The 23,399-nt window shown below is 53.2% G+C and overlaps 3 protein-coding genes and 1 long non-coding RNA gene across 25 annotated transcripts in view; 2 read left to right on the forward strand and 2 right to left on the reverse strand.

The window, feature by feature from the left end:
* The first annotated feature begins 3,559 nt into the window (after positions 1-3,559).
* Positions 3,560-5,177, forward strand: EVA1B (eva-1 homolog B). Its single transcript, XM_004025464.5, has 3 exons — positions 3,560-3,746; positions 4,138-4,234; positions 4,480-5,177. The coding sequence occupies exons 2-3, from the start codon at positions 4,168-4,170 to the stop codon at positions 4,914-4,916; spliced, it is 504 nt and encodes a 167-aa protein (XP_004025513.1). The 5' UTR covers positions 3,560-3,746; positions 4,138-4,167; the 3' UTR covers positions 4,917-5,177.
* A 133-nt stretch (positions 5,178-5,310) lies between these two features.
* On the reverse strand, positions 5,311-20,829 carry SH3D21 (SH3 domain containing 21). Of its 7 annotated transcripts, none has more exons than XM_055391917.2 (16): positions 20,738-20,829; positions 20,487-20,563; positions 20,258-20,321; positions 19,939-20,057; positions 19,617-19,707; positions 19,399-19,454; positions 19,261-19,306; positions 19,015-19,115; positions 18,749-18,835; positions 17,643-17,685; positions 8,097-8,190; positions 7,949-8,001; positions 7,725-7,819; positions 6,412-7,586; positions 6,233-6,296; positions 5,311-6,155 (listed from the first exon to the last, which is right to left on the reverse strand). In XM_055391917.2, the coding sequence occupies exons 1-16, from the start codon at positions 20,739-20,741 to the stop codon at positions 6,084-6,086; spliced, it is 2,241 nt and encodes a 746-aa protein (XP_055247892.1). In that variant the 5' UTR covers positions 20,742-20,829; the 3' UTR covers positions 5,311-6,083. The 7 variants fall into 7 exon arrangements, with proteins under 7 accessions (XP_055247892.1, XP_063556421.1, XP_063556417.1 ...); XM_063700351.1 differs by having other exon boundaries at positions 6,423-7,586; positions 20,738-20,826; XM_063700347.1 differs by having other exon boundaries at positions 6,423-7,586; positions 20,406-20,563; positions 20,738-20,826.
* A 44-nt stretch (positions 20,830-20,873) lies between these two features.
* On the forward strand, positions 20,874-22,157 carry LOC129534534 (uncharacterized). The gene is made up of 2 exons (XR_008681151.2): positions 20,874-21,469; positions 21,569-22,157. It is a non-coding gene; the product is annotated as an uncharacterized lncRNA (long non-coding RNA).
* The window catches only part of THRAP3 (thyroid hormone receptor associated protein 3), an 80,028-nt gene continuing 78,428 nt past the window's right edge, over positions 21,800-23,399 (reverse strand). For all 16 annotated transcript variants that reach the window (XM_004025461.4, XM_019015346.3, XM_055391839.2 and 13 more), the window contains one exon: positions 21,800-23,365. In XM_004025461.4, coding sequence (XP_004025510.1) covers positions 23,144-23,365 — 222 coding nt within the window. In that variant the 3' untranslated portion in view covers positions 21,800-23,143. The remainder of the gene's footprint in view (positions 23,366-23,399) is intronic.

A 23,399-nucleotide genomic window follows, 5' to 3' on the forward strand; every position in this document is an offset into this window, starting at 1 on the left:
TTGCTGACGGTCTTCAAATCTCGGCCAAGGCAGTGGGCAAATTCTGGCCTCATCTTCACCTCTCAGCCCAATCACACATGGCTGATCATGTCCCTGTTCTGGCCTGGTTCTCCTTGCTGACTTCACCTCCAGGAGACCCCTCAATGGGCTCGAGCTTCAGACCCTGCTCTCTCTGCCCCCTTACCCCAGATGTTCGGTCTCATCCACTTCTGGGGTGGTAAATCCATCTTATGTGGTAAGGACTCTCAAATATCATTTTCAGCCAGATTCCTGGGCGTTCTACTTGCATTGCCAACACCTGCACCTGGATATCTAACGGACATCTCAAGTCTAACCTATCTACAGTGAAACTGACTACCCCCAAACCTGCTTCCCCACATGGGCTTTCCTCAGGTGCCCCAGCCCAGTATGAAAGTGTTCTAAACTCCTCTCTCCCTCACATTCAAGTCTAGTGCAGGAACTCCCTTCAGAACACCACCTGAGTCTGAGCCCTCTCGCCTCTCCACCGGCCCCGCCCTCACTGGCTTGGACAGCTGCCAGCCTACTCACCACCCTCCCTGCTCCCCTTCTTGCCCACAGTGGCCCACCCTACACTGAGCCACCACAGGGATCTTTCCAAAATGTGTCACAGGACCATGACACTCCCCTGCTCAACGCTCCAGGAGCTCCCTACCACACTTACATTAAAAACCAAGCTCCTGGCCGGGCACGGTGGCTCACACCTGTAATTCCAGCACTTTGGAGGCCAAGGTGGGCAGATCACCTGAGGTCAGAAGTTCAAGACCAGCCTGACCAACATGGAGAAACCCCATCTCTACTAAAAATACAAAATTAGCAGGGTGTGGTTGTGCATGCCTGTAATCCCAGCTACTCGGGAGGCTGAGGCAGGAGAATCGCTTGAATCCGGGAGACAGAGGTTGCAGTGAGCAGAGATCACGCCTTTGTACTCCAGCCTGGGCAACAAGAGCAAAACTCCGTCTCAAAAAAAAAAAAAGCTCATCAACAAGGCCAGCGAGTCCCTGCACGGGCAGCCCCTGCCACTCTCCCCTGCACCCACACACCATCTGCGTGGCTTTCTTCCCTTGGAGGGAGGTATCCCAAGCATGCTCTTACTCCTGCCCAGACACTCTCCCCAGATCCTGGCACAACTGCCTCCTCCTTAGGATTCAGGTCTCACTGTGGATGTCCCTGTGAGAGCCACTCCCAGGTGTTGTCCATCGCATTACCCTATCCTGTCCTGCCCCCTAGCACTTAGAAGCATCTGAGATTATCTTCTATTGTTTCTCCAATTTAGTGTCAGCTCCATGAGGGCAAGGATTTGTGTCTGTTCTGTTTATTGTTAAATCCCCATTAAAACTATTCCTCAGGGCTGGGCGCGGTGGCTCACGCCCGTAATCCCTGCACTTTGGGAGGTCAAGGCAGGTGGATCACGAGGTCAGGAGATCGAGACCATCCTGGCTAACATGGTGAAACCCGGTCTCTACTAAAAATACAAAAAATTAGCCAGGCGTGGTGGCAGGCGCCTGTAGTCCCAGCTACTTGGGAAGCTGAGGCAGGAGAATGGCATGAACCTGGGAGGCAGAGCTTGCAGTGAGCCGAGATCACGCCACTGCACTCCAGCCTGGGTGACAGAGCGAGACTCCGTCTCAAAAACAAAAACAAAAACAAAACTGTCCCTCAGTATTCTCAGGGGATTGGCTCCATGACCTCCCTCCCATAGACACCAAAATCCAAGGATCCTCAAGTCCTTGATGTAAAATAAATTGGTTCAGTATTTGCATTTAACCTACACACATCCTCCTGTATACTTTAAATCATCTCTTGATTACTTATAATATCTAATATAATGTAACCGCTATGAAAATACACTATTGTATTTTCATACAATACACAATGTATGTATGGCTCACACTTGTAATCCCAGCACTTTGGGAGGCTGAGGTGGGTGGATCACTTGAGCCCAGGAGTTCAAGACCAGCCTGGGCAACATGGCAAAACCCCATCTCTACAAAAATTAGCCAGGCATGGTGGTGCACGCCTGTGGTCCCTCCCAGCTACTTGGGAGAATGAGATGGGAGGCTCACTTGAGCCCAGGGGGTAAAGGTTGTGAATGAGCTGAGATAGCACCTCTGTACTCCAGCCTGGGTGACAGAGTGAGACCCTGTCTCAAAGAAAAAAAAATTAAATATATCTATTGTTTAGGAAATAATGATAAGAAAAAAAGTCTGTACATGTTCAGCACAGATGCAATTTTGGTTTTGAATATTTTTGATGCAAAGGTGGTTAAACCCACAGATGCTGTGGACTAGACTAGGAAGTGCTAGGCATACACAGTATTTGTTGACTAGTGGCTGCACAGATTTATATACAGACATACCCGCCCCCACAACAATACTCAAATACATCACATTAATAGACAAATACACAGATGTGGGCAAAAATACCTGCCCGCACATTCACAGAACACACTAAACAGTCACAAAGACACCCAGGAGTCCCTTTTCCATCCCCATAGGAGTCAGTCCTAGTCCTCCCCCATCTCGATCTGCCCTCTACTTGAACCCAGTCTCGGGACTGGGGGAGTAGGGGTCTGCAGCCCGGACAGGGAGAGGGTCGCTGGCCCACAGGCCTCAGGCAGCGCCTTCAGCTATGTCTGCAATTTCCTCTCCCCCTTTCCTCCTCCTCTCTAAGGCTCCCGCCAAGGCGGCCTCCCCCTCATTCTAGCTCCAGCAAGGGAGGGGAGGCCCATGATGGGCGGCCCCGTGGAGACAGGGCAGAAAGAAGCCCCCCGCCACACACACTGATCACACACCACATTGCATGCACAAGCCCAGGTGGGAAATGCGTATGTGAGCACAGGCAGGTTTAGCCTTGGGGTGGGATCTGCCACAAGCCGCCACAAGCTGCTTGGTGCACAAGAGCGCAGGAGCTCGCAGGCACAGAGGCCCCACGCTGGGGTCTGCGAGACTGCTGGCCGGGGCCTGGCTCAAAGCTGGAGTCCAACAATCATTAACCCTGCGTGACTAGACCAGAGCTCGGCCAGGGGACACATTCAAGCCTGGGCCCTGGGAGGAGGGGTGGACAGTCCCCTCCCTTCCAGTACGGCATGGGTCTGGGGAACAGAAGCAGCTTTCCCTGGAAGAGGCCTCCTAGGAGGGGGAGAGGTGGTTTCTAGCTCAGGCTTTAGGGTCAGAGAGCAGCAGGTTCAAATCCTGACGGTTTTGGTAAAGTCAATTCAATCTCTCCAAGACTCCGTTTATTTGATCTGCGAAGTGGGGATAATGGTATCACGTCGCAGGGTTGTCAGGCGGAGTAAGTGAAAGAACCTGTCCAAGGTTTAGCCCTTGGCCCGCACGCAGGCAGAGCTCCAGCCTCGCTGTTGTTGTTGTTAGTGGCCTGGGGGCGGGTCCCTGCCGCGGCCTCCCCGGCGGTTTCCTGTGGGGGACGGACGGCCCGCGGGCCGGGCTCTCCCTCCTCCCGGCTGCCCGCTCCTCTCCCCTTCCTCTCCCAGCCCTTTTCCTCCCCGCCTCCCCGCCCGCCCCGCCCCGTCCCGTCCCTCCTCTTTCCTCGGAGGAAACTTTCCGCCGGCTGGTCCCTCGGTCCGTGTCCCGCCCGTGCTGCCGCGGCCTGGGAGCCCAGCGGGGCCGGAGGGGCGGCGGGACCCGAGCGGGCGGGGGCGGCCGGACCCAGTGTATGCGGCCGCGGGACGCGCCGGGGCCGGGCAGCCGGGAAGCGGGGCGCTGACGGTGAGTGGGCCTGGCCCCGGGCCGGTGGGTCCCCGCGGGGCGGCCGGGCGAGGAGAGAGGCAGCTTCCCTTCCCGGAGCCCGCCTGGGGCGTGGAGGCTCAGCGTCCCTATCCTCCATCCCGCCCCGGGACGGCGGAACCGGGCCTCAGCTGGGGACCTCACCAGGGGGCGGGGCCTCCCGCGGTCCCCGGCGCTGCTCCCAGGACTGGAGGGGCGTCCGCGCCCGGGAGAGGGGTTCCCCCCGACAGGGCCTCGGGCCGCCACGAAGTTAGGGAAGCGCTCTCTCCAGGGTGGAACCTGGGCCCGCGGCTCCCGGGAGAGGAGCTGCCCGCGGAAGGGGTCGGGGTGGGCTCCAGGCTGGGAGAAGGATCTGACTTTGCTGACCTCGCAGGCTGGTAGGGGAGCTGCCCCCCAGAGCAGCATGGATGCCCCGCGAAGGGACATGGAGTTGCTCAGCAACAGCCTGGCTGCCTACGCGCACATCCGCGGTGAGGGCGGGCGCCGGAAGACTGGGGGCCTGAACCCTTCCCTGACCACCATCCCCTTCCCTCTCCAGCGCCTTGTCCGTCCCCTCCGCCCCGCTCCCCGTCCTCTTGCCCGCTGGCGGTTCCCTAATGCCCTTCGAGTAGGGGTTACAGGCCTCGCCCCCACACCTAGAACCTGGGGTCTTTCGGAAGTGGGACAACCCCCACCCGTCCGGGCCCCTCCGTGACCCCCGCCCTGTGCCCCGCAGCCAACCCCGAGAGCTTCGGCCTCTACTTCGTGCTGGGCGTCTGCTTCGGCCTGCTGCTCACCCTCTGCCTGCTCGTCATCAGCATCTCGTGGGCGCCCCGCCCGCGGCCCCGGGGCCCGGCTCAGCGCCGGGACCCCCGCAGCAGCACCCTGGAGCCCGAGGACGACGACGAGGACGAGGAGGACACGGTGACTCGGCTGGGCCCCGACGACACGCTGCCGGGCCCCGAGCTGTCCGTAGAGCCGGACGGGCCCCTCAGCGTCAACGTCTTCACGTCGGCGGAGGAGCTGGAGCGGGCGCAGCGGCTGGAGGAGCGCGAACGGATCCTGCGGGAGATCTGGCGCACCGGGCAGCCGGACCTGCTGGGCACAGGCACGCTGGGGCCCAGCCCCACGGCCACGGGCGCGGGCACCCTGGGCCGCATGCACTATTACTGATGGGCCCCGGCTCCCGCTGCAAGGCGCTCGGGGTACCGGACCTGCACATGAGCTCAGAGCTGCCCCAGACCTTCGGACTGCCTCGGCCCCCACAGCTCCCAGGTGCTACTGGGCGTGGACCGCCACCCCCTGAGAGGCTCCCTTCCCCAGTCCTGCCAGAAGACCCCGGGGGCGGGGAGGGGGCAGGATGCAGGGTCCCCACTCCCTCTCTGGGGTCGATGAAGAGGTGAAGTGACCAAATGAAAGAAAGCTGCATTCTCAGTGACTGAGTCTCTCCCTCTGTTACTCCTACCCCCAGCGACCCCCAGGCTCCTGCCACGCAGGGGCCCCAGGGCTGAGGCCCAACTTGACTCCCTTACCCTAGCTGCACCACCCCCACCCACCCACCCGACGATACAGCACACCTGCCCGCATTCACTTCACAGCCAGCAGAAAAGCAGAAGCCCACAGGCCTGCACCCAGCCTCACACACAGAGCAAGTGCGCGCGCATTCCTTATTCAAAACGCATTCCTTACCGGCAAACGCCTGGATACACGTCGCCCTGTCCCCACAGTGCCCTGGGTTCATACATTGCAATGACACACACACCAGGCCTCGGGACCCTGACCTCGAGGCTAACGTGCTGCTAGCCCCGGTGTAAGCATGCGTGCTTGGGCTGGACGGTGGACTTCACGTCTGCGCCGAGGTGCGTTCAAGCGAGAGGGCAGGAGTCCCTCTGAGCGGACAGGGAGGCCAGCTGGGAGGGGTCCGAGCTGGCGAGAAGGCCCGCCCGGCTCCTCCCCGGCGCACAGCTGGATTCCGGAATCTAGGCCGGGCGTCAGAGCCCGACCCCGCCTGGGCCCCTCCTGCCCGCCATTTCTCCAGTGCGCGGCTGGAGTCCGAAGGAGACACCCTCCCCCGCCCCTCACCATCCGGTGGATAAAAATAGCCGCGCGCAGGCCTTGGGAACGGTAATGGGAGCCACATGTTGGCCAGATGTGCCTGGGAGGGACCGTCAGGAATGCGGAGGCCCAGGCCCTGCCCCCCGCGCAGGCCCCGCCCCCAGCGACCAGACCGGCGTGGCGCCGTGCTAGGCAGAGTTTACTTTCTCGCGTTTCCCAAAGTCGTGTGCAAGGACGTGGGTGGCCCCAGCCAGGTCAGGCCGCGGTCCCTTCCCAGGCCCACCCTCAGTAGGTCTGCGTCTGCGTGTGGATGATGCGCGGGGTCTGGGACTTCTGGGTCCCCTGCATCACCTGGACCTGGTCGGGAGTGAGGTGGAGACTTTGTCAGGGGGCCATCCGCCGTCAGCCCCCTCCCGCCGGTACCCGCGCCTCACCTCCAGCCGCCGGCGCCGCTCCTTCTCGCTCTTCAGCTCCTCCCAGATGTCGGTCAGCTTCCTCCTGCGGGCCGAGGCGGAGGTGAGGGGCTGGGCAGGTGAGGGCTGGAGGTGAGGGGCTGCGCAGGTGAGGGCTGGGGGAACCCTACCTTCCACAACCCCCGCCACTGCCCACTCACTCCAGCTGCACCTCCATCAGCTCCAGCGCCCTCCTTAGAGACTCCACCTCGCCCCTCAGCGACGTTACATCGACTCCTTCATTCTTGTTTTCCGTGTAGTTTTGCGGGACCAGGGAGGGGAGCGTGAGCGTCTCTTGGGAGTCTGGAGACGGCTTGATAGGACGTGTTTTTTGGGCAAAGGCTCCTTCTATAGGGGGCACCTCCTCTTTTGGAGCCACTTCCTCTTTAGGGGGCACCTCTTTTGGGGGTAATTCCTCTTTCGGGGTCACCTCCTCTTTGGAAGCCACTCCCTCTTTGGGGAGCACCTCCTCCTTGGAAGCCACTCCCTCTTTGGGGAGCACCTCCTCTCTCAGAGGCCTCTCCTCGTTGGGGGGCGCCTCCTCTTCAGGGGTCCTCTCGTCTTTGGAAGGTGCCTCCTCTAGAAGGGTTGTAGCCTCTTCGTGGGGGTGGGGCTTCTCAAGGGCAGGCCTGGACGCTGGCCCAGACTTCAACTCAGCCTGGCGTGGGGAGCCGTCCCCTCTAACTAGGGGACATTTCATCTCTCCCAGGCATCTCTCTGAGGAAGGAGGCTGGGGTGGGGGTGCCTCTGGCGTGTGGGCCTCCTCCTGGGATGATGGATCCTCTTTGGCTACAAAGTACTTGACCTTCTGCAGGGCTTCCTCTGAAGAGAAGTGATGGAATTGAATGTCATCTCTGGTAGACACCTCTTCTTCAGAAAGCTCTGGGGTCAAGACCTTTTCTAGAGTGGGGGCCTCATCCCCCAGAGGGGCCATCTTTGGATTAGGGACTTTATCCATAGGTGGGACTTCTAGGGCAGGGGACTCTTCCACTGAAAAGACCCTCTCTGGAGTGGAGGGTTTGTCCACAGTCAGGGTCTCCTCTGGGATGATGGAGTTCTCTGGGATAGAAGCCTTGTCCTCTGGAGTCACCATCTTCTCTGGGGTGGGGACTTTGTCAGGAGCTGGGATCTTCCCCGAGGTGGAGTTCCCTGGGATAGAGGCCTTGTCCCCTAGAGTGAGGGTCTTCTCTGGGGAGGGGACTTTGTCAGGAGCCGGGATCTTCTTGGAGCTGGGGGTGTTCTCTGGAGCTGGGGGCCTCTCTGGGGTGGCAGTCTTGTCCGGCATGGGGGTTCTCTTCACAGAGGGGGCCTTTACTGGGCTGCTGTGCTCTTCCTCCTGCCGTGATGGGAGGTGAAGTCTCAGCTGAGGTTGAGTCTGGTTCCCCTTGGCCTGGGAGACTTCACCCGTGCACACCACAGCTGGGAACCAGCCTCTGCCCAGCATCCCCACTCTCCCATGTCTCCCGCCCCTCACCTGACTGGACACAGAGCGTTGCTGGGGAGTCTGGGTTTTTGATCGCTTTCGGCCAGGGTGATACGAACCCCCACTCTGGAAGCCACCACTGGGGCCTAAGAGAGCAGAACCTCAGGGACCCAAGCCTACTCTGACCCTCAGTCTCTTCCCACCTCTGTCCCTCCGCACAGCCACCCCATCCCTGTCCTCCAGTCCTCCCCGCACTGGAGGAAGGCAGCCCTTGCCTGAGTCTCGGGAGGTGAGCTTCTGACTGTCCCTGCTGGGTGTCCGAGATGTCCTGGAACATATCTTCATCAGGCCCTCAGGGCGGGGCACAGGGAGGGGCGTTGCCTCCTACCCTCCTCCTTCCCCCAACCCCATCCTGCTCCTTACTTGGCTTTGCTGGGCCCAGTGGTGGCTGTTGCTAGCTTCTTGACTGTGGGGAGGGATGTTTTGGGCATCAACTTTTTTGGTTCCTTAATAGGAGCTGGGAAGAGAGGAGTGGAGCATTCATCCATCTGACAGTCGCTAGCCCTGTCTTGTGCTGTGTGCAGGGGACTATGGGCAGGAGGTTAATCTTGTTTGACTATGCGCCACTGCACCCGGCTAATTTTTGTATTATTATTATTATTATTATTATTATTTGAGATGGAGTATTGCTTCTGTCGCCCAGTGGTGCGATCTCGGCTCACTGCAAGCTCTGCCTCCCTGGTTCACGCCATTCTCCTGCCTCAGCCTCCCAAATAGCTGAGACTACAGGTGCCCTCCACCACACCCGGCTAATTTCTTTTTGTGTTTTTAGTAGAGATGGGGTTTCACCGTGTTAGCCATGATGGTCTCGATCTCCTGATCTCGTGATCCACCTGCCTTGGCCTCCCAAAGTGCTGGGATTACAGGTGTGAGCCACTGCGCCCGGCCAATTTTTCTATTTTTAGTAGAGACGGGGTTTCACCATGTTGGCCAGGCTGGTCTCGAACTCCTGACCTCAAGTGACCCAGCCTGCCTCAGGCCTCCCAAAGTGCTGGCATTACAGGCGTGAGCCATCGTGCCCAGCCCACCCTCAGAATTCTTTATATTCTCTCTCATTTACTCTCTAAGAGATCTCACCCAGTCTTCTGGGTTTAATTTTCATCAATAAGTCAATGACTCCCAAATTTTCATCTCTAGCTCCTTCCTCTCTGACTCCAGACTCATATCTGACTTCCCTCTCAATATTTACACTTGGAGAGCTGATGGGCATCACACTCTTAACATATCCCAAACCAATCTCTTGCTTCCCAAACCCATGCCCCTTGAACCTACCCCTTTCCCCACAGTCCCCATCTGGCTCATTTACCCACTTGTTTGGATGACAAATGACTCCTTTTATTTCCTTATGAGACACATCCAAACCATCAGCAAATCCTGTCCACACTACTGTCCAAATATTTCCTGAAGTCAATCACTTGTCACCACCTCCACCACTAAGTGCTCTAGATCAAGTCACCACCACCTTCACCTGGACATTCCAACAGCCTCCAACCTGGGATTTGGCTGTACCCATCCCACCTAGAGTGTGTTCTTCCCACAGCAGCCAGACTGAACTTGTGTTCTATTGGGGAAGCAGATATAAATACAAGGAGTAAAATACATAGTGTGTTAGAGAGTTATTAAGCGTGACTGACAAGACTAGGCAGAAGGGGCCAGGCGCGATGGCCCACACCTGTAATCCCGGCACTTTGAGAGTCCAAGGTAGGCAGATCACTTGAGGTCAGGAGTTCAGGACCAGCCTGGTCAACATGGTGAAACCCCGTCTCTACTAAAAATACAAAAATTAGCCAGGCATGGTGGCGTGCACCTGTAATCCCAGCTACTCCGGAGGCTGAGGCAGGAAAATTGCTTGAACCTGGGAGGGCAGAGGTTACAGTGAGCCAAGATCGCGCCACTGTACTCCAGCCTGGGCGACAAGAGTTAAACTCCGTCTCAAAAAAACAAAACATAACAAAACAAAACAAAAAAACACTAGGCAGAGGAAGGAACCATTTTAAATGGGGTGGCCAGAGAAGGGCACACTAAGGTGACATCAGCATCACTTGAAGGCAGTTACACACAGTGACATTCAGATCCATAGAAAAACAGCCACTCTGGCATATGCACAAGTGCTGATGTTAACTCCTACATATAGTCACACGCAGATACGTATACAAATCCACAAATCTGACAGTGGTTGGGGGCATGGATCCTACAGCCAGACACCAGGCTCTGAATTTCAGCTCCATTCCTTGTTAGTTGTGTGAGAACTTGCTAAGTGATCTATGCCTCAATGTCCTCATTCATAAAACATGGACAACTAACACACACCTTGTAGGGTGGTTGTGAGGTCTGAGTGACTTAATACATGTGAGGTGCTTAGAAGACTGTTTGGCAGCCAGATGGTCAAAGCTCAGTAAATGTTAACTTTGACTTCTTACATTCTTACAGTATGGCTGATTAGGTGCTCTGTAGGGTGCTCCCACTAGGAAGCAATTATATCCTGCTGAGGACACAATTTTGAGGCACCATTGGACTTAAAAGAGGTAAAGGAGGTCTACTAAAGAGAGGGCTGGACTGGGTGCAGTGGCTCACACCTGTAATCCCAGCACTCCCAGTGGCTCACGCCTGTAATCCCAGTGCTTTCAGTCCCAGCTACTTGGGGGGCTGAGGCAGGAGAATCACTTGAACCTGGGAGGCGGAGGTTGCAGTGAGCCAAATCACGCCATTGCACTCCAGCCTGGGTAACAAGAGCAAAACTCAGTCTCCAAAGAAAAAAAAAAAAAAGAGAACTGAAGCCAGAAAGGCAGAGGGAGGGAGGGCAGCTCTGCTCTGTGGCTACTGAGCCTGGGCCCTGTGATGTGAAGCCAGGGCCTTGGGCTCTGCTCCCTCACCTCACCACAGGCCCCAAGCTCAGTACCACACAGCAGTGCTACTTTCTTCAGGAGGACCGAAGCAGCTTCTGGTGGGTGGTGTTCTCTGGCTACTGGGAGAAGTAAAAGCAAATTCTCGGCCGGGCGCGGTGGCTCACGCCTGTAATCCCAACACTTTGGGAGGCCGAGGCAAGTGGATCACCTGAGGTCAGGAGTTCGAGACCAGCCTGGCCAACATGGTGAAACCTCACCTCTACTAAAACTACAAAAATTAGCCAGGCGTGGTGGCGCGTGCCTGTAATCCCAGCTACTGGGGAGGCTGAAGCACGAGAATTGCTTGAACCCGGAAGGAGGAGGTTGCAGTGAGCTGAGATCGCATCATTGCACTCCAGCCTGGGCGACAGAGCAAGACTTCATCTCAAAACAAAACAAAACAAAACAAAAAATAAAAGCAAATTCTCGCTGGAAGAAGTCTTCTTCTACTAAGGCCTGCAAGAGTCCCACAGATTAAAATCCAGCTATCAGCTCATAAATAAAGGTCATAAAACATGCTAGAGGGCAGGTCACCAAGAATGGAGTCAGCAGACACAACACACAACAGATAGTGGAACTGTCAGGTAGAGAACACTGCATAGTTATGTATAAAATATTTGAAGAAATTCAGGATGTGCATGCAACAAAGGACAATCAGGAATAACCACGCAGGTTTGGAAAATTATCACACAGAAAATAGAATTACTAGAGATGAAAAATAGCATTCTTGAAATGCAACATAAATCCACTTATTTACATGTGTATTGCTTATGTTACCGGTACAGGTTACAGAGCAGAGTAAACAGAGCCAAAAGCCTAGAGAATTTGTAAACTAGAGGTGCAGTGAGACAAGGAATGAACAGCGTGACAGCAATGTTAGGAGGAAGGAATGACAGAAGCAGGATTTTGCTCATAATGAGGTGGTGGACAAATCCTCTCTTCACAAGGCAACTATGAAGCTGGACAAAAATGATCCAACAGGCCGGGTGCGGTGGTTCACGCCTGTAATCCCAGCACTTTGGGAGGCCGAGGTGGGCGGATCACCTGAGGTCAGGAGTTCGAGACCAGCCTGGCCAACATGGTGAAACCCCCTCTCTACAAAAATAAAAAAATTAGCCGGGCATGACGCTGGGTGCCTGTAATCCCAGCTACTCAGAAGGCTAAGGCGGGAGAATCGCTTGAACCCAGGAGGCAGGGGTTGCAGTGAGCTGAGATCATGCCATTACACTCCAGCCTGGGAGACAGAGCGAGACTCCTTTCCCCCGCAAAACAAAAAGAAAAAGAAAAATCCAACAACCATTTCAATGCTCTGGAAATTATCCGAAGGCATGAGATAATTTGCGAAGGATTTTTTTTTTTGAGACAGAGTCTCGCTCTGTCACCTACGCTGGAGCGCAGTGGCGTGATCTTGGCTCACTACAACCTCCACCTCACAGGTTCAAGCAATTCTTGTGCCTCAGCCTCAGATAGTTGGGATGACAGGTGCCCGCCACCACGCCCTGCTAATTTTTGTATTTTTTGGTAGAGACAGGGTTTCGCCATGCTGCTCAGGCTGTTCTCAAACTCCTGACCTCAAGCAATCTGCCCACCTCAGCCTCCCAAAGTGCTGGGATAATTTGCAGAGCATTTTGTATGCTTGATAATGTTCTTGCCTAGGGCCGTCTTCATCCTAGGCCCCTCAGCTTGGTCCACATGGGTGTTCTGCAGGGTAGGGCAAACTGTGAGGATCAGCAGCTTAACTGGCTAAGTTGAAGGCAGCTCAATTTGGAGTGTAATCTTGGGATTTGACATTGGTTCAAAAGCACAGCCAACCAAAAAAATAGATAAATGGGACTTCATCAAAATTTAAAACTTTTGTACATCAAGGGACACCATCAAAGAAAGTGAAAAGACAACCTAAAGAATGAGAGAAAAACTTTGGGAGGCCGAGGTGGGTGGATCACAAGGTCAGGAGTTCAAGACCACCTGGGAAACATGGCAAAACCCCGTCTCTACTAAAAAATACAAAAAATTAGTTGGGTGTGGTGGCGCACGCCTGTCATCCTAGCTACTTGGGAGGCTGAGGCAGGAAAATCGCTTGAACCCAGGAGGCGGAGGTTACAGTGAGCTGAGATCATGCCACTGTACTCCAGCCTGGGTGACAGAGCAAGACTAAAAAAAAAAAAAAAAAAAGAATCGGAGAAAATATTGCAAACCATATATATATATGCATATATATGATTAGGGACTTTTATCTAGAATATATAGAGAACTCTTCTAACTCAACAGTAAAAACACAAATAATCCAATTTTTTAAATGGGAAAAGGATCCAAACAGACATTTCTCCAAAAGAAATAAGTATATGAAAATATGCTCAGCATTGGGCCGGGCACGGTGGCTCACGCTTGTACTCCCAGCACTTTGGGAGGCCAAGGCGGGTGAATCACGAGGTCAGGAGATCGAGACCATCCTGGCTAACACAGTGAAACCCCGTCTCTACTAAAAATACAAAAAATTAGCCGGGTGTGGTGGCGGGCGCCTGTAGTCCCAGCTACTCGGAGAGGCTGAGGCAGGAGAATGGTGTGAACCCGGGAGGCGGAGCTTGCAGTGAGCCTAGATCGCACCACTGCACTCCAGCCTGGGCAACAGAGCGAGACTCCGTCTCAAAAAAAAGAAAATATGTTCAGCATCATTAGCCATCAGAGAAATGCAAATCAAAGCCACAATGAGATACCACTTCATACCCACTAGGACAGTTTTCATTAAAAAGATAACAAAAACAGCTGAGTGAAGTGCCTCACAACTGTAATCCCAGTATTTTGGGAGGCCAAGGCAGGAGGATCACTTGAGCACAGGAGTTCAGTATCAGCCTGGGCAACATAGCAAGACCTTTTCTTTACAATAAACTTAAAAACTAGCCAGGTGTGGTGGTGCACACCTATAGTCCTAGCTACTCGGGAGGCTGAAGTGGGAGGATCACTTGAGGTTTGAGGCTGCTGTGAGCTCCCATTGTGCCACCACACTCCAGCCTAGGCAACACAGCAAGACCGTCTCTCCAAAATAAAAGAGTATACTATGAACAACTTTACGCAAATAATTAGAAAACTTACATAAAATAGATAGTTAAAAACATGTAACTCCACAATTGATTCAAGAATTTTACCCTGACTTTTCTTTAACTATTAAAGAAATTGAAGAAGTTGTTTAAAATAATCCCATAATGAAAAAAAATATGGCAAGATGAATTTACAGACAAGTTTTACCAGCTTGTAAAGAAAGATGATTCCCATCTTATTTATTTATTTATTTATTTTGAGACAGAGTCTCGCTCTGTCACCCAGGCTGGAGTGCAGTGACGCGATCTCGGCTCACTGCAACCTCTGCCTCCTGGGTGAACAAGCAATTCTCCTGTCTCAGCTTCCCGAGTAGCTGGGACTACAGGCATGTGCCACCATGCCTGGCTAATTTTTTGTATTTTTAGTAGAGACGGGGTTTCACCGTGTTAGCCAAGATGGTCTCCGTCTCTTGACCCCATGATCCGCCCGCCTCAGCCTCCCAAAGCGCTGGGATTACAGGCGTAAGCCACCAAGCCCGGCCCATTCCCATCTTATATAAGATCCACCAGATAGGCCAGGTGTGGTGGCTCACATCTGTAATCCCAGCACTTTGGGAGGCCAAGCCGGGCAGACCACAAAGTCAGGAGTTCGAGACCAGCCTGGCCAACATGGTGAAACCCTGTCTCTACTAAAAATACAAAAAAAATTTAGCTGGATGTGGTGGTGCACACCTGTAGTCCCAGCTACTTGGGAGGCTGCAGCAGGAGAATTGCTTGAACCCGGGAGATGGAGGTTGCAGTGAGCTGAGATCGTGCCATTGCACTCCAACCTAGGCGACAGAATGAGACTCTGTCTCAAAAGACAGTAAAAAGAAGAAAAGGGAAAACTAGATTAAAAATCAGGAACATGACAATGATGTTCACCATCACTACTTCTATTTAATATTGTATGAGAGATCCTAATAACTATAATAAATTAACAAAATGAAATTAAAAGGCAGGAGTGAAGAGAATGGCACAAAAATTATTATTCACAAATGATATGTCTGTCTTCACAGGAAACTTGTAAGAATCTACAAATGAATTGCTGGAAATAATCAGAGTTTAGCACCATGGCTGGCTATAAAAACAATATACAAAAATCAATGCATTTCTGTATTCCTGCAATAAACAGAAGAATGTCTATTTTTTAAAAGACACAATAAAAACTCTGAGATACCTAAGAATATCTGGGAATAAATCTTATGAAAATTATAGTCTTATGGCCGTGTGCGGTGGCTCACGCCTGTAATCCCAGCACTTTGGGAGGCCAAGGCGGACGGATCATGAGGTCAGGAGATCAAGAGCATCCTGGCTAACATGGTGAAACCCCGTCTCTACTAAAAATACAAAAAATCAGCCGGGCGTGGTAGCGGGCGCCTGTAGTCCCAGCAACTCGGGAGGCTGAGGCAGCAGAATGGCATGAACCCAGGAGGCGGAGCTTGCAGTGAGCTGAGATCTCACCACTGCACTCCAGCCTGGGTGACAAAGCAAGACTCTGTCTCAAAAAAAATTTAAAAAAAAGAAAATTATAGTTTTATTTATAAAACTAAGCCAGGCACCGTGGCTGACACCTCTAATCCCAGCACTTTGGGAGGCCAAGACAGGAGAATTGCTTGAGCCCAGGAGTTCGAGACTAGCCTGGGCAACACAGTGAGACCCCATCTCTACAAAAAGATTAAAAGATTAGCTGCACATGGTGGCTTGTACCTGTAGTACCAGCTACAAGAAAGGCTGAGGTGAAAGAATCGCTTAAGCCCAGGAGGTTGAAGCTGCAATGAGCTATAATTGCCACTGTACTCCAACCAGGGCAACAAAGACCCAATGACCCTTTCTCAAAAAAAAAAAAGAAACCCCCCAAACTATATAAAACTCACATGTAGAAAATAATAAATGATGCTGGAACAACTCATTGTCCATAGGGAAAAAGGTATAATTGTATCACTCATTAAAATCACTACTACATGAATAAAAGCACTAATATAAAAAGCAACATTTTAAAGGTTTTAGGCCGGGCACGATGGCTCACGCCTGTAATCCCAGCACTTTGGGAGGCCAAGGCGGGCGGATCATGAGGTCAGGAGATTGAGACCATCCTGGCTAACACGGTGAAACCCCATCTCTACTAAAAATACAAAAAATTAGCTGGGCGTGATGGCAGGCGCCTGTAGTCCCAGCTACTCGGGAGGCTGAGGCAGGAGAATGGCGTGAACCCGGGAGGCAGAGCTTGCAGTGAGCCCAGATTGCGCCACTGCACTCCAGCCTGGGCGACAGTGCAGACTCCGTCTAAAAACAATCAAACAAACAAACAAACAATAACAACAAAAAACAGCACATCTCAGCCAGGCACGGTGGCTCACGCTTGTAATCCTAGCACTTTGGGAGGCCAAGGCAGGCAGATTGCCTGAGCTCAGGAGTTCAAGACCAGCCTGGGCAACACAGTGAAACCCCATTTCTACTAAAATACAAAATATTAGCCGGGCATGGTGGTGGGTGCCTGTAATCCCAGCTACTTGGAAGGCGGAGGCAGGAGAATCGCTTGAACCTGGGAGGCAGAGGTTGCAGTGAGGGGAGACTGTGCCACTGCACTCCAGCCTGGGCAACAGAGAGAGACTCTGTCTCCAAAAAAAAAACCAAACAAACAAACCAAAAAAAACAGCAAGTCTCAGAAGACTATAAACATGCTACCATTTTTATGAAGCTCAAAAACAAAAATGAATTTAGTGATACAGTGTTTAGACACATACTTTTGTAAGAAAACTTAAAAACTTGGGGGAACCATAAACATAAAATTGAAGATAGTGGTTACTTTTGGGGTGAGGGAAGTGGTAGAATGGGAAAGAGGAGGAGGACACAAACAACAGGCAATGTTCTAGTCCTTAGGTTTAGGTGACATACCATGGGTGTTAATTTTTTTTTTTTTTTTTTGAGACAGAGTCTCACTCTCACCTACGCTGGCGTACAGTGGCATGATCTCAGCTCACTGCAACCTCCCCCTCCCTGGTTCAAGTGATTCTCCTGCCTCAGCCTCCCAAATAGCTGGGATTACAGGCATGCCTACCACGCCTGGCTAATTTTTGTATTTTTATAGTAGAGACAAGGTTTTGCCATGTTGGCCAGGCTGGTCTTGAACTCCTAACCTCAGGTGATCCACTTGACTTGGCCTCCCAAAGTGCTGAGATTACAGGCATGAACCACTGTGCCTGGCCCGTGGGTGTTAAATTTTATAACATATGTGTTATATATACTTTTGACATGTATCAAATATTACATTAAAAGATAAATAAGGCTGGGCGCAGTGGCTCACGCTTGTAGTCCCAGCACTTTGGGAGGCTGAGGCGGGTGGATCACGAGGTCAGGAGATTGAGACCATCCTGGCTAACATGGTGAAACCCCGTCCCTATTAAAAATGCAAAAAATTAGCTGAGCGTGGTGGCGGGCGCCTGTAGTCCCAGCTACTTGGGAGGCTGAGGCAGAAGAATGGTGTGAACCCAGGAGGCGGAGCTTGCAGTGAGCCGAGATTGAGCCACTGCACTCCAGTCTGGGCGACAGAGCGAGACTCTGTCTCAAAAAAATAAATAAAAAAAGATAAATAAAAAGACATCCCACAGACACACAGAGAGCTATTCACTGACACATAAGACACGTGAACATACACAGTCTTATATATGAACAGACATATTCATATGTTTCCTTACAAAATGAAACAAATCTATACCCACCAATAGTCACATTCTCAAGACACACAGAGCAACACTGACATATTAACACACACACAAACTGACCCACACATTGATTCACATACATTCCTACCCAGCTTTTGACCCACAGGTGAGGGGGCTCCTATAGGGGCATACTGGACCACTGGGGTGCTGTGGGTGTTTATAAGCAACTGGACTGGTGGGTCTCCCAGAGAACACCCCCCAATCCCAGGCTCCCCGGGCACTCACCTGATTCCCGAGATACCACTTTCCGTGGGACCAGCTTCTTGATCTATGCCGAAAAGAAGTAAAGGTTGAGCATCCTTAATCTAAAAATCAGAAATCCAAAATGCAGGCCAGTCGTGGTGGCTCACACCTATAATCCCAGCACTTTGGGAGTGGATCACTTGAGGACAGAAGTTCGAGACCAGCTTGGCCAACATGGCAAAATCCTGTCTCTACTAAAAATACAAAAATTAGCTCGATGTGGTGGCATGCACGTGTAATCCCAGCTACTCTGGAGGCTGAGGCAGGAGAGTCGCTTGAACCTGCGAGGGGGAGGTTGCAGTGAGTGGCGATCCTGCCGCTGCACTCCAGTCTATGCAATAGAGCGAGACTCTGTCTTCAAGGAAAAAAAAAAAATCTAAAATGCTCCAAAGTCTGAAACTTTTTGAGTGCCAACATAATGCCTTAAGTGGAAAATTCCACACCTGACCTAACTTATGTGACAGGTCTCAGTCAAAATTTGTTTCATGCACAAAATTATTAAAAATACTGCACAAAATCACCTTCAGGCTATGGTTTAAGGTGTATATGAAACATAAATGAATTTCGTGGTTAGGTTGGGGTCCCATTCCCAAGCTATCTTTTTTTTTTTCTTTTTGAGATAGAGGCTCTTGTCGCCTAGGCCAGAGTGCAATGGCACAATCTCGGCTCACTGCAACCTCCGCCTCCCGAGTAGCTGGGATTACACATGCATGCCACCACGCCCAGCTAATTTTTGTATTTTTAGTAAAGATGGGGTTTCACCATGTTGGCCAGGCTAGTCTTGAACTCCTGACTTCGTGATCCACCCGCCTCGGCCTCCTAAAAGTGCTGGGATTACAGGCGTGAGCCACCGCACCTGGCAGCTATCTGATGTATATGCAAAAATTCCCAAATCCGAAACACTTACGGTCCCAAGCCTTTTGGATAAGCGATACTCAACTGGTATTAGAATCCAAAAGGAGCCCCCACATGTCTAGGTCCACCCTCATTTAGTGACCCTCCAGCTAGGTCCGGAGAGTGCCCATGATCCCCACCTTTGTCCAAAATAGCCTGCCCCTGCCACCTGAGTGTCTTGGCTCTGTACTCACTGGGGGTGGTGGGAGTACAAAGTTGTCTGGAAAAACTCCTCTTCGTCCTTGACACTCTCCTTCCCACCAGCCCTTATCCTCTGTGGTCTGGAAAAGAAACACGCCAGTGGGGAGGTGAGCCAGGTCCCCCAAGGTCCTTTCCGGGGTCCCACTCCTTCTTATAGATATAATTTCAACATTTATTTTAGATTCAGGGGGTACATGTGCAGGTCCACCCTTTCTCAACACCCGCCTCCCTGGGCCCCCCCACCCTGTTCCTCTCACACCTTGCTGAGTACTTTCACCACGTCCCCCCTCCGCAGCGCCAACTCGTCTGGGGCCTCAGGCTGGTAGTCAAACAGGACCCTGTAGACCTCAGGGTGGGAGACTGGGAAGAGGTCAGTCCACTGTCCTCTGAAGCCAAGCCTCCCCCATCCATCAGCAGCCCCCACCTCCATCAGCCTAGCTGGCCCACCAAGTCACAACCTTGGGAGTGGCTGAGGGAGTGGGGGACCCTTTGGATGGGTGCTCACCTGTCTGCAGGTAGTCTGGAGGGCTGTCATAGGCCAGGCTGCTCAGCTAGTGGGGGAAAGGGCAGGGAGGAACTAGATGAGCCTCCAACCACCCCAAGAGGAACTCACCACCTCTGTGCCCACTCTGAGCCAACTTACCTTGGGAGGCCGCTGGGGACCAGGGCTGACTGAAGGCATGTCTGGGTTACCAAGGCCTAGTGGGGGACAGTGAGGTTAGGGAGGGTGCTAATTCACAGGTTAGGTCATGGGAGAGGGTCAAAGGGGTCACAGGGTCAGGATATGTGAATCACAGGCTCATGCCACTGGGAGGGTCATTGGAGATTGCGAGTCACAGGGTCACAGAGTCGAGGTCTCACTTGGGGGCCCACTGTCCAGCAATTCCACAAAGTTGGATGGGAAGGCTCCCAGCTGCCCGTTCTTCTTCCCCAGCCACCAGCCGTCCTCAATCTGGGGAGAGGGGAGGACGCAGAGGCATCTGGTTCTGCCCCAAGAGTCCCTAGGATAATCTGCCACCCTTGGTTCTGCCCAAGCGCCCCTTCCTCCCTCCTTCCCTCCCGCGCTTCCCCAAAATTGCACCGTTGCCATTCCCACCGTCCACACCCTCACTTCCCACCCCGCTCACTTGGGAGGCGTGTTCCATCATCTTCCCCCAAACGGTCCCATCACCTCACCCCTCACCTCCTTTATCATTTCCACGATCTCCCCAGCTTGCAGCTTCAGTTCGTCCGCCTGCTCTGGGCTGTAGCTGAAGTTCACTTTGCACCATCTTTGGGGCCTCGGGTGTTTGGCAGGATGACCTAGCACCGGACAAGCGCGTCTGAGCTCCAGTCGGACGCCCCAGTCAGAGGAGCTGGGGGAAGCGCAAGGCGCGCACGTAGCCTTTGGTACCTCCAGCCCCGCCCCAGGGCGCAGCATTGTACTCGAGAACCAATCACAGACCGCAGGGCGGCCCCGAGGTCCCGCCCAGAGCCACGCCCGTCCCCGCCCTTGCGCTCACCTCGGCGGCGCGCACAGCGCGGCCTCCGCGCCTCTCCGGAGCCCAGCAGGATGTCTGGGATCTCCTGGGAATCAGGGCACGGGGAAGGCGCTCTCAGCTCCCGGGGGGCGCGCGGAGACCCCACAGCCCGCCCCTGGCTCGGCCTCACCTGCACCAGGCGCTCGGGGAAGAGGCCATAGCGGCCCCCAAACTCTCCGCGAAGCCAGCCCCGCGCGGGCACCCAGCGCACCTGCCGGACCACGTCCCCGGGCGCCAGACTCAGCTCGTCCTCCTTCTGCGCGCGGTATCCGGCCAGGACGAGGACTTCTGCGGGCGGAAGACGGGGCCGGCTTGCGGCTCAGAAAGGCCCAGCCGGGGCAGCCTGGCTAGGGCGGGCGTGTCCCCAAGCACCGTAGAGGGCAGCGGGGGCCGGGGGGTGGTGTGGGCTCTTGCTATGTCCACGGTTGCAGAGAGAGGCCACCTCAAAGCCTCCGCACTTACCCATGGTTTCCGGGGCGCCCTCCAGAGCCTGGCAGCTCCCTCTGACGGCGGAGTACTGGGCCCGCGCAGGGTGCGACCTGAGGCAAGACAGTAGGGTAAAGGAGGCGTGGCCGCCAGCCGATAGGTCGGGCCAGGTGCTGGTAGTGGGTGTGGAGAGGGGGCGGCCCGGCTCAGCAGGTCCGGCCCCCAACCCCGGGGTGAGGAGGACTCCAGGGTCTCTGGCCTGTGCAGCGGTCACAGCTCCGTCACAGGTTCTTCCGCCCACCTAAATTTTAGGCCAGCCGCCTCTCCCTTTCCCTCAGCTTTTGCCCGGAGGCTCCCAGCTACAATTTGCACAGCCTTTCCAGGCCTACCCTCCCCCAGCTCACAAGCTTTTGGCTTGAGGGGAAAAGGTGGGGAGAGGCACATACCAGGGTGGGGCCCCCCAGCAGGTAGCAACCGCTCTAAACCGGCCTTGAGTGAATGAAGTGGCTGCCCTTGTACCAGCAATAGCTTTGAGTGGACACTTCCAGTCTGCTTTCCTTCAAGGCGTACTCCTCTCTGGCCCCGTACCCACTCTCTACCCCCATATAGGAAGGACACAGCAAAGGCCCCTGCTTTAGGGCCAGAGGTCTAGTTTGGTTTCAGAAAACACCTCCAGGTTTTCCCTGGGAGTTAGGCCGGGAGAATGAATTTTACCAGCTTCCAAGATTTCTGCTCACAGTTGAGTCCCCAGCCGGCAGGAGTCTGAAGGTTAGGGCCCACGCTATGGCCAGTCCATGTGGGATAGGCTCTTTCAGGTAGAAGGCTGAGCCTACTAACCACATCCCTTCATCCCTGCCCCACCACCAGGAAGGAAGCCAAAGTCCTTGCCTATGACACCAGTGGAAAAAATCTGTTTCTCCTGGGGTGTCCAAGGTACACAATGCTCCTCCCAGGAACGACTGTGTCTGTCTGGGACTCCAGCAGCCTGCGCAAGGTCCCACAGGCCCTTTGTCTTTCAGGTTTTCTGAAACTGCCGTGGGAAGTTATCTACCACCCTCAACACACACACACACTCAGGATGACAATGAACAGAGCCCGTTTACATCTGCCACTTCATTTATTTTATTTGCAGGAGGAGTTGAAACAAATTTTAAGGGAGATTTTCATTTTCCCCCTAAACATGAATCATTCAAGTAAAACCAACTTAACTATAGAAATGTAGCAAAGTAAGGGGAAAGCAGCACAACAACCCAAGAGGCAAAGGCTGGGGGGGAGAGGTGGGTGCAGTCCGCATATAACATATGCATAAATGCCTTATGATTCACCTGCTCAGGACCGCCTCCCCAGAAGGCAAGCACAAGGACCCATTTTAAGAGGATGTTTCCCCCCAAACATCTGAGAATGCTTCAACTTAAACAGCTTAAGGTTAAAAAGACAAAGAAAAAAAAAAAAGAAACCCAAAAAAACCCCTGAACCACCCAGCCATAACCACCTTCCTTAATCGATCATAGGAGTTTCTTTTCATTTTATAAAAAGATTAATAAAAAATATTGAAAAAATTTTCTCATCTTATATTTGTAAAGATAATAGAATTCATAAGTTTCTTAGAAAACAGACCAGACACTGCCCTCCAGTTTCCACCCCGTTGCTGGGAGGATCAGCAGGACTAGAAAGTTTGGGATACTGGAGCTGCTGGTGGAGAACGGGGAAGTCCAGCCCAGAAGAAATCAGGAAATAGGGCTCAGGGGCACGTGAGGTGTGGTAAGGAGCAACTCCACGTGATACATGGCTGCGCAGAAAAGGGGAACACAAGGTGGTCGGAAAGGCCTTAAACTCCTCCTTAACATACAAAACCGGTTTTTACAAAGATCCAAGCAGTTTGGTCCCAAACTGAGGTGAACACTTCAAAGTTTATTCACATGCTTTTGTTTTCTCTTTCAAGAATCAAAGTTTCCCAAATTAAATGTTTCTAATATTACTACATATGCCTAAAAAAAGAAAAAAAAAAAAGGAGGGGGCTTTTAAAATCAGGACAGGGGAAAAGAGATTGAAAATCATCAAATTAGTCATCTTAGCTCCAAATGAAATGAAATTAGAACAAAACTGTTGGTTTCTAATAGGAAACAAAAATCCAAGCATCGCTCTCCCGCCCTACCCCTGCCCCCACCCCACACACCAACAACAAATGAGAAAAACAGCTAAAGCCCAATGTGTTGTATTCTGCTCAAAAGCTGGGCCTGACCCCCGGGCCCCACGGCCAGCCTCCTCTGTCCAGTGGGAGACAGCGCCAGGGATGCCTTTCGCGGTAGTACAATCTGTGCGGCTGGTGGGGGGTGGGGGTAGGATTTTCAGAATCTTCTTGAGGTTCCTCTGTTAAGCTCCTCACCAGCCATCTTCCCAGCGCCTCTCTCCCCTGGGCAGGAATCCCGTCAAGGGTGGCCCCTACTCGGTTGTGGGCTGTATATTGTCCTTCTCTTCTCGGTTCTCTGTCCCACTCTCGTCGTCTTCAATCTCCCCTTCCTCCCCACTGAACTTGTCATGGGCCCACTTGGGGCTGGTACTTGATTTCCGGAACATGAACCGGCCCCGACCCCGAGGAAAGGCTCCTCGGCCCCGGCCCCGGCTCACCCACTTGTCACTGCCTTCACCTTCACGGTCATCATGCTGAGGGGAAAGAAAATTGCCATCAGTGCCAGAG

The sequence above is a fragment of the Gorilla gorilla genome, chromosome 1 (assembly GCF_029281585.2).
Source record: "Gorilla gorilla gorilla isolate KB3781 chromosome 1, NHGRI_mGorGor1-v2.1_pri, whole genome shotgun sequence".
Taxonomy (NCBI): Eukaryota; Metazoa; Chordata; class Mammalia; order Primates; family Hominidae; genus Gorilla; species Gorilla gorilla.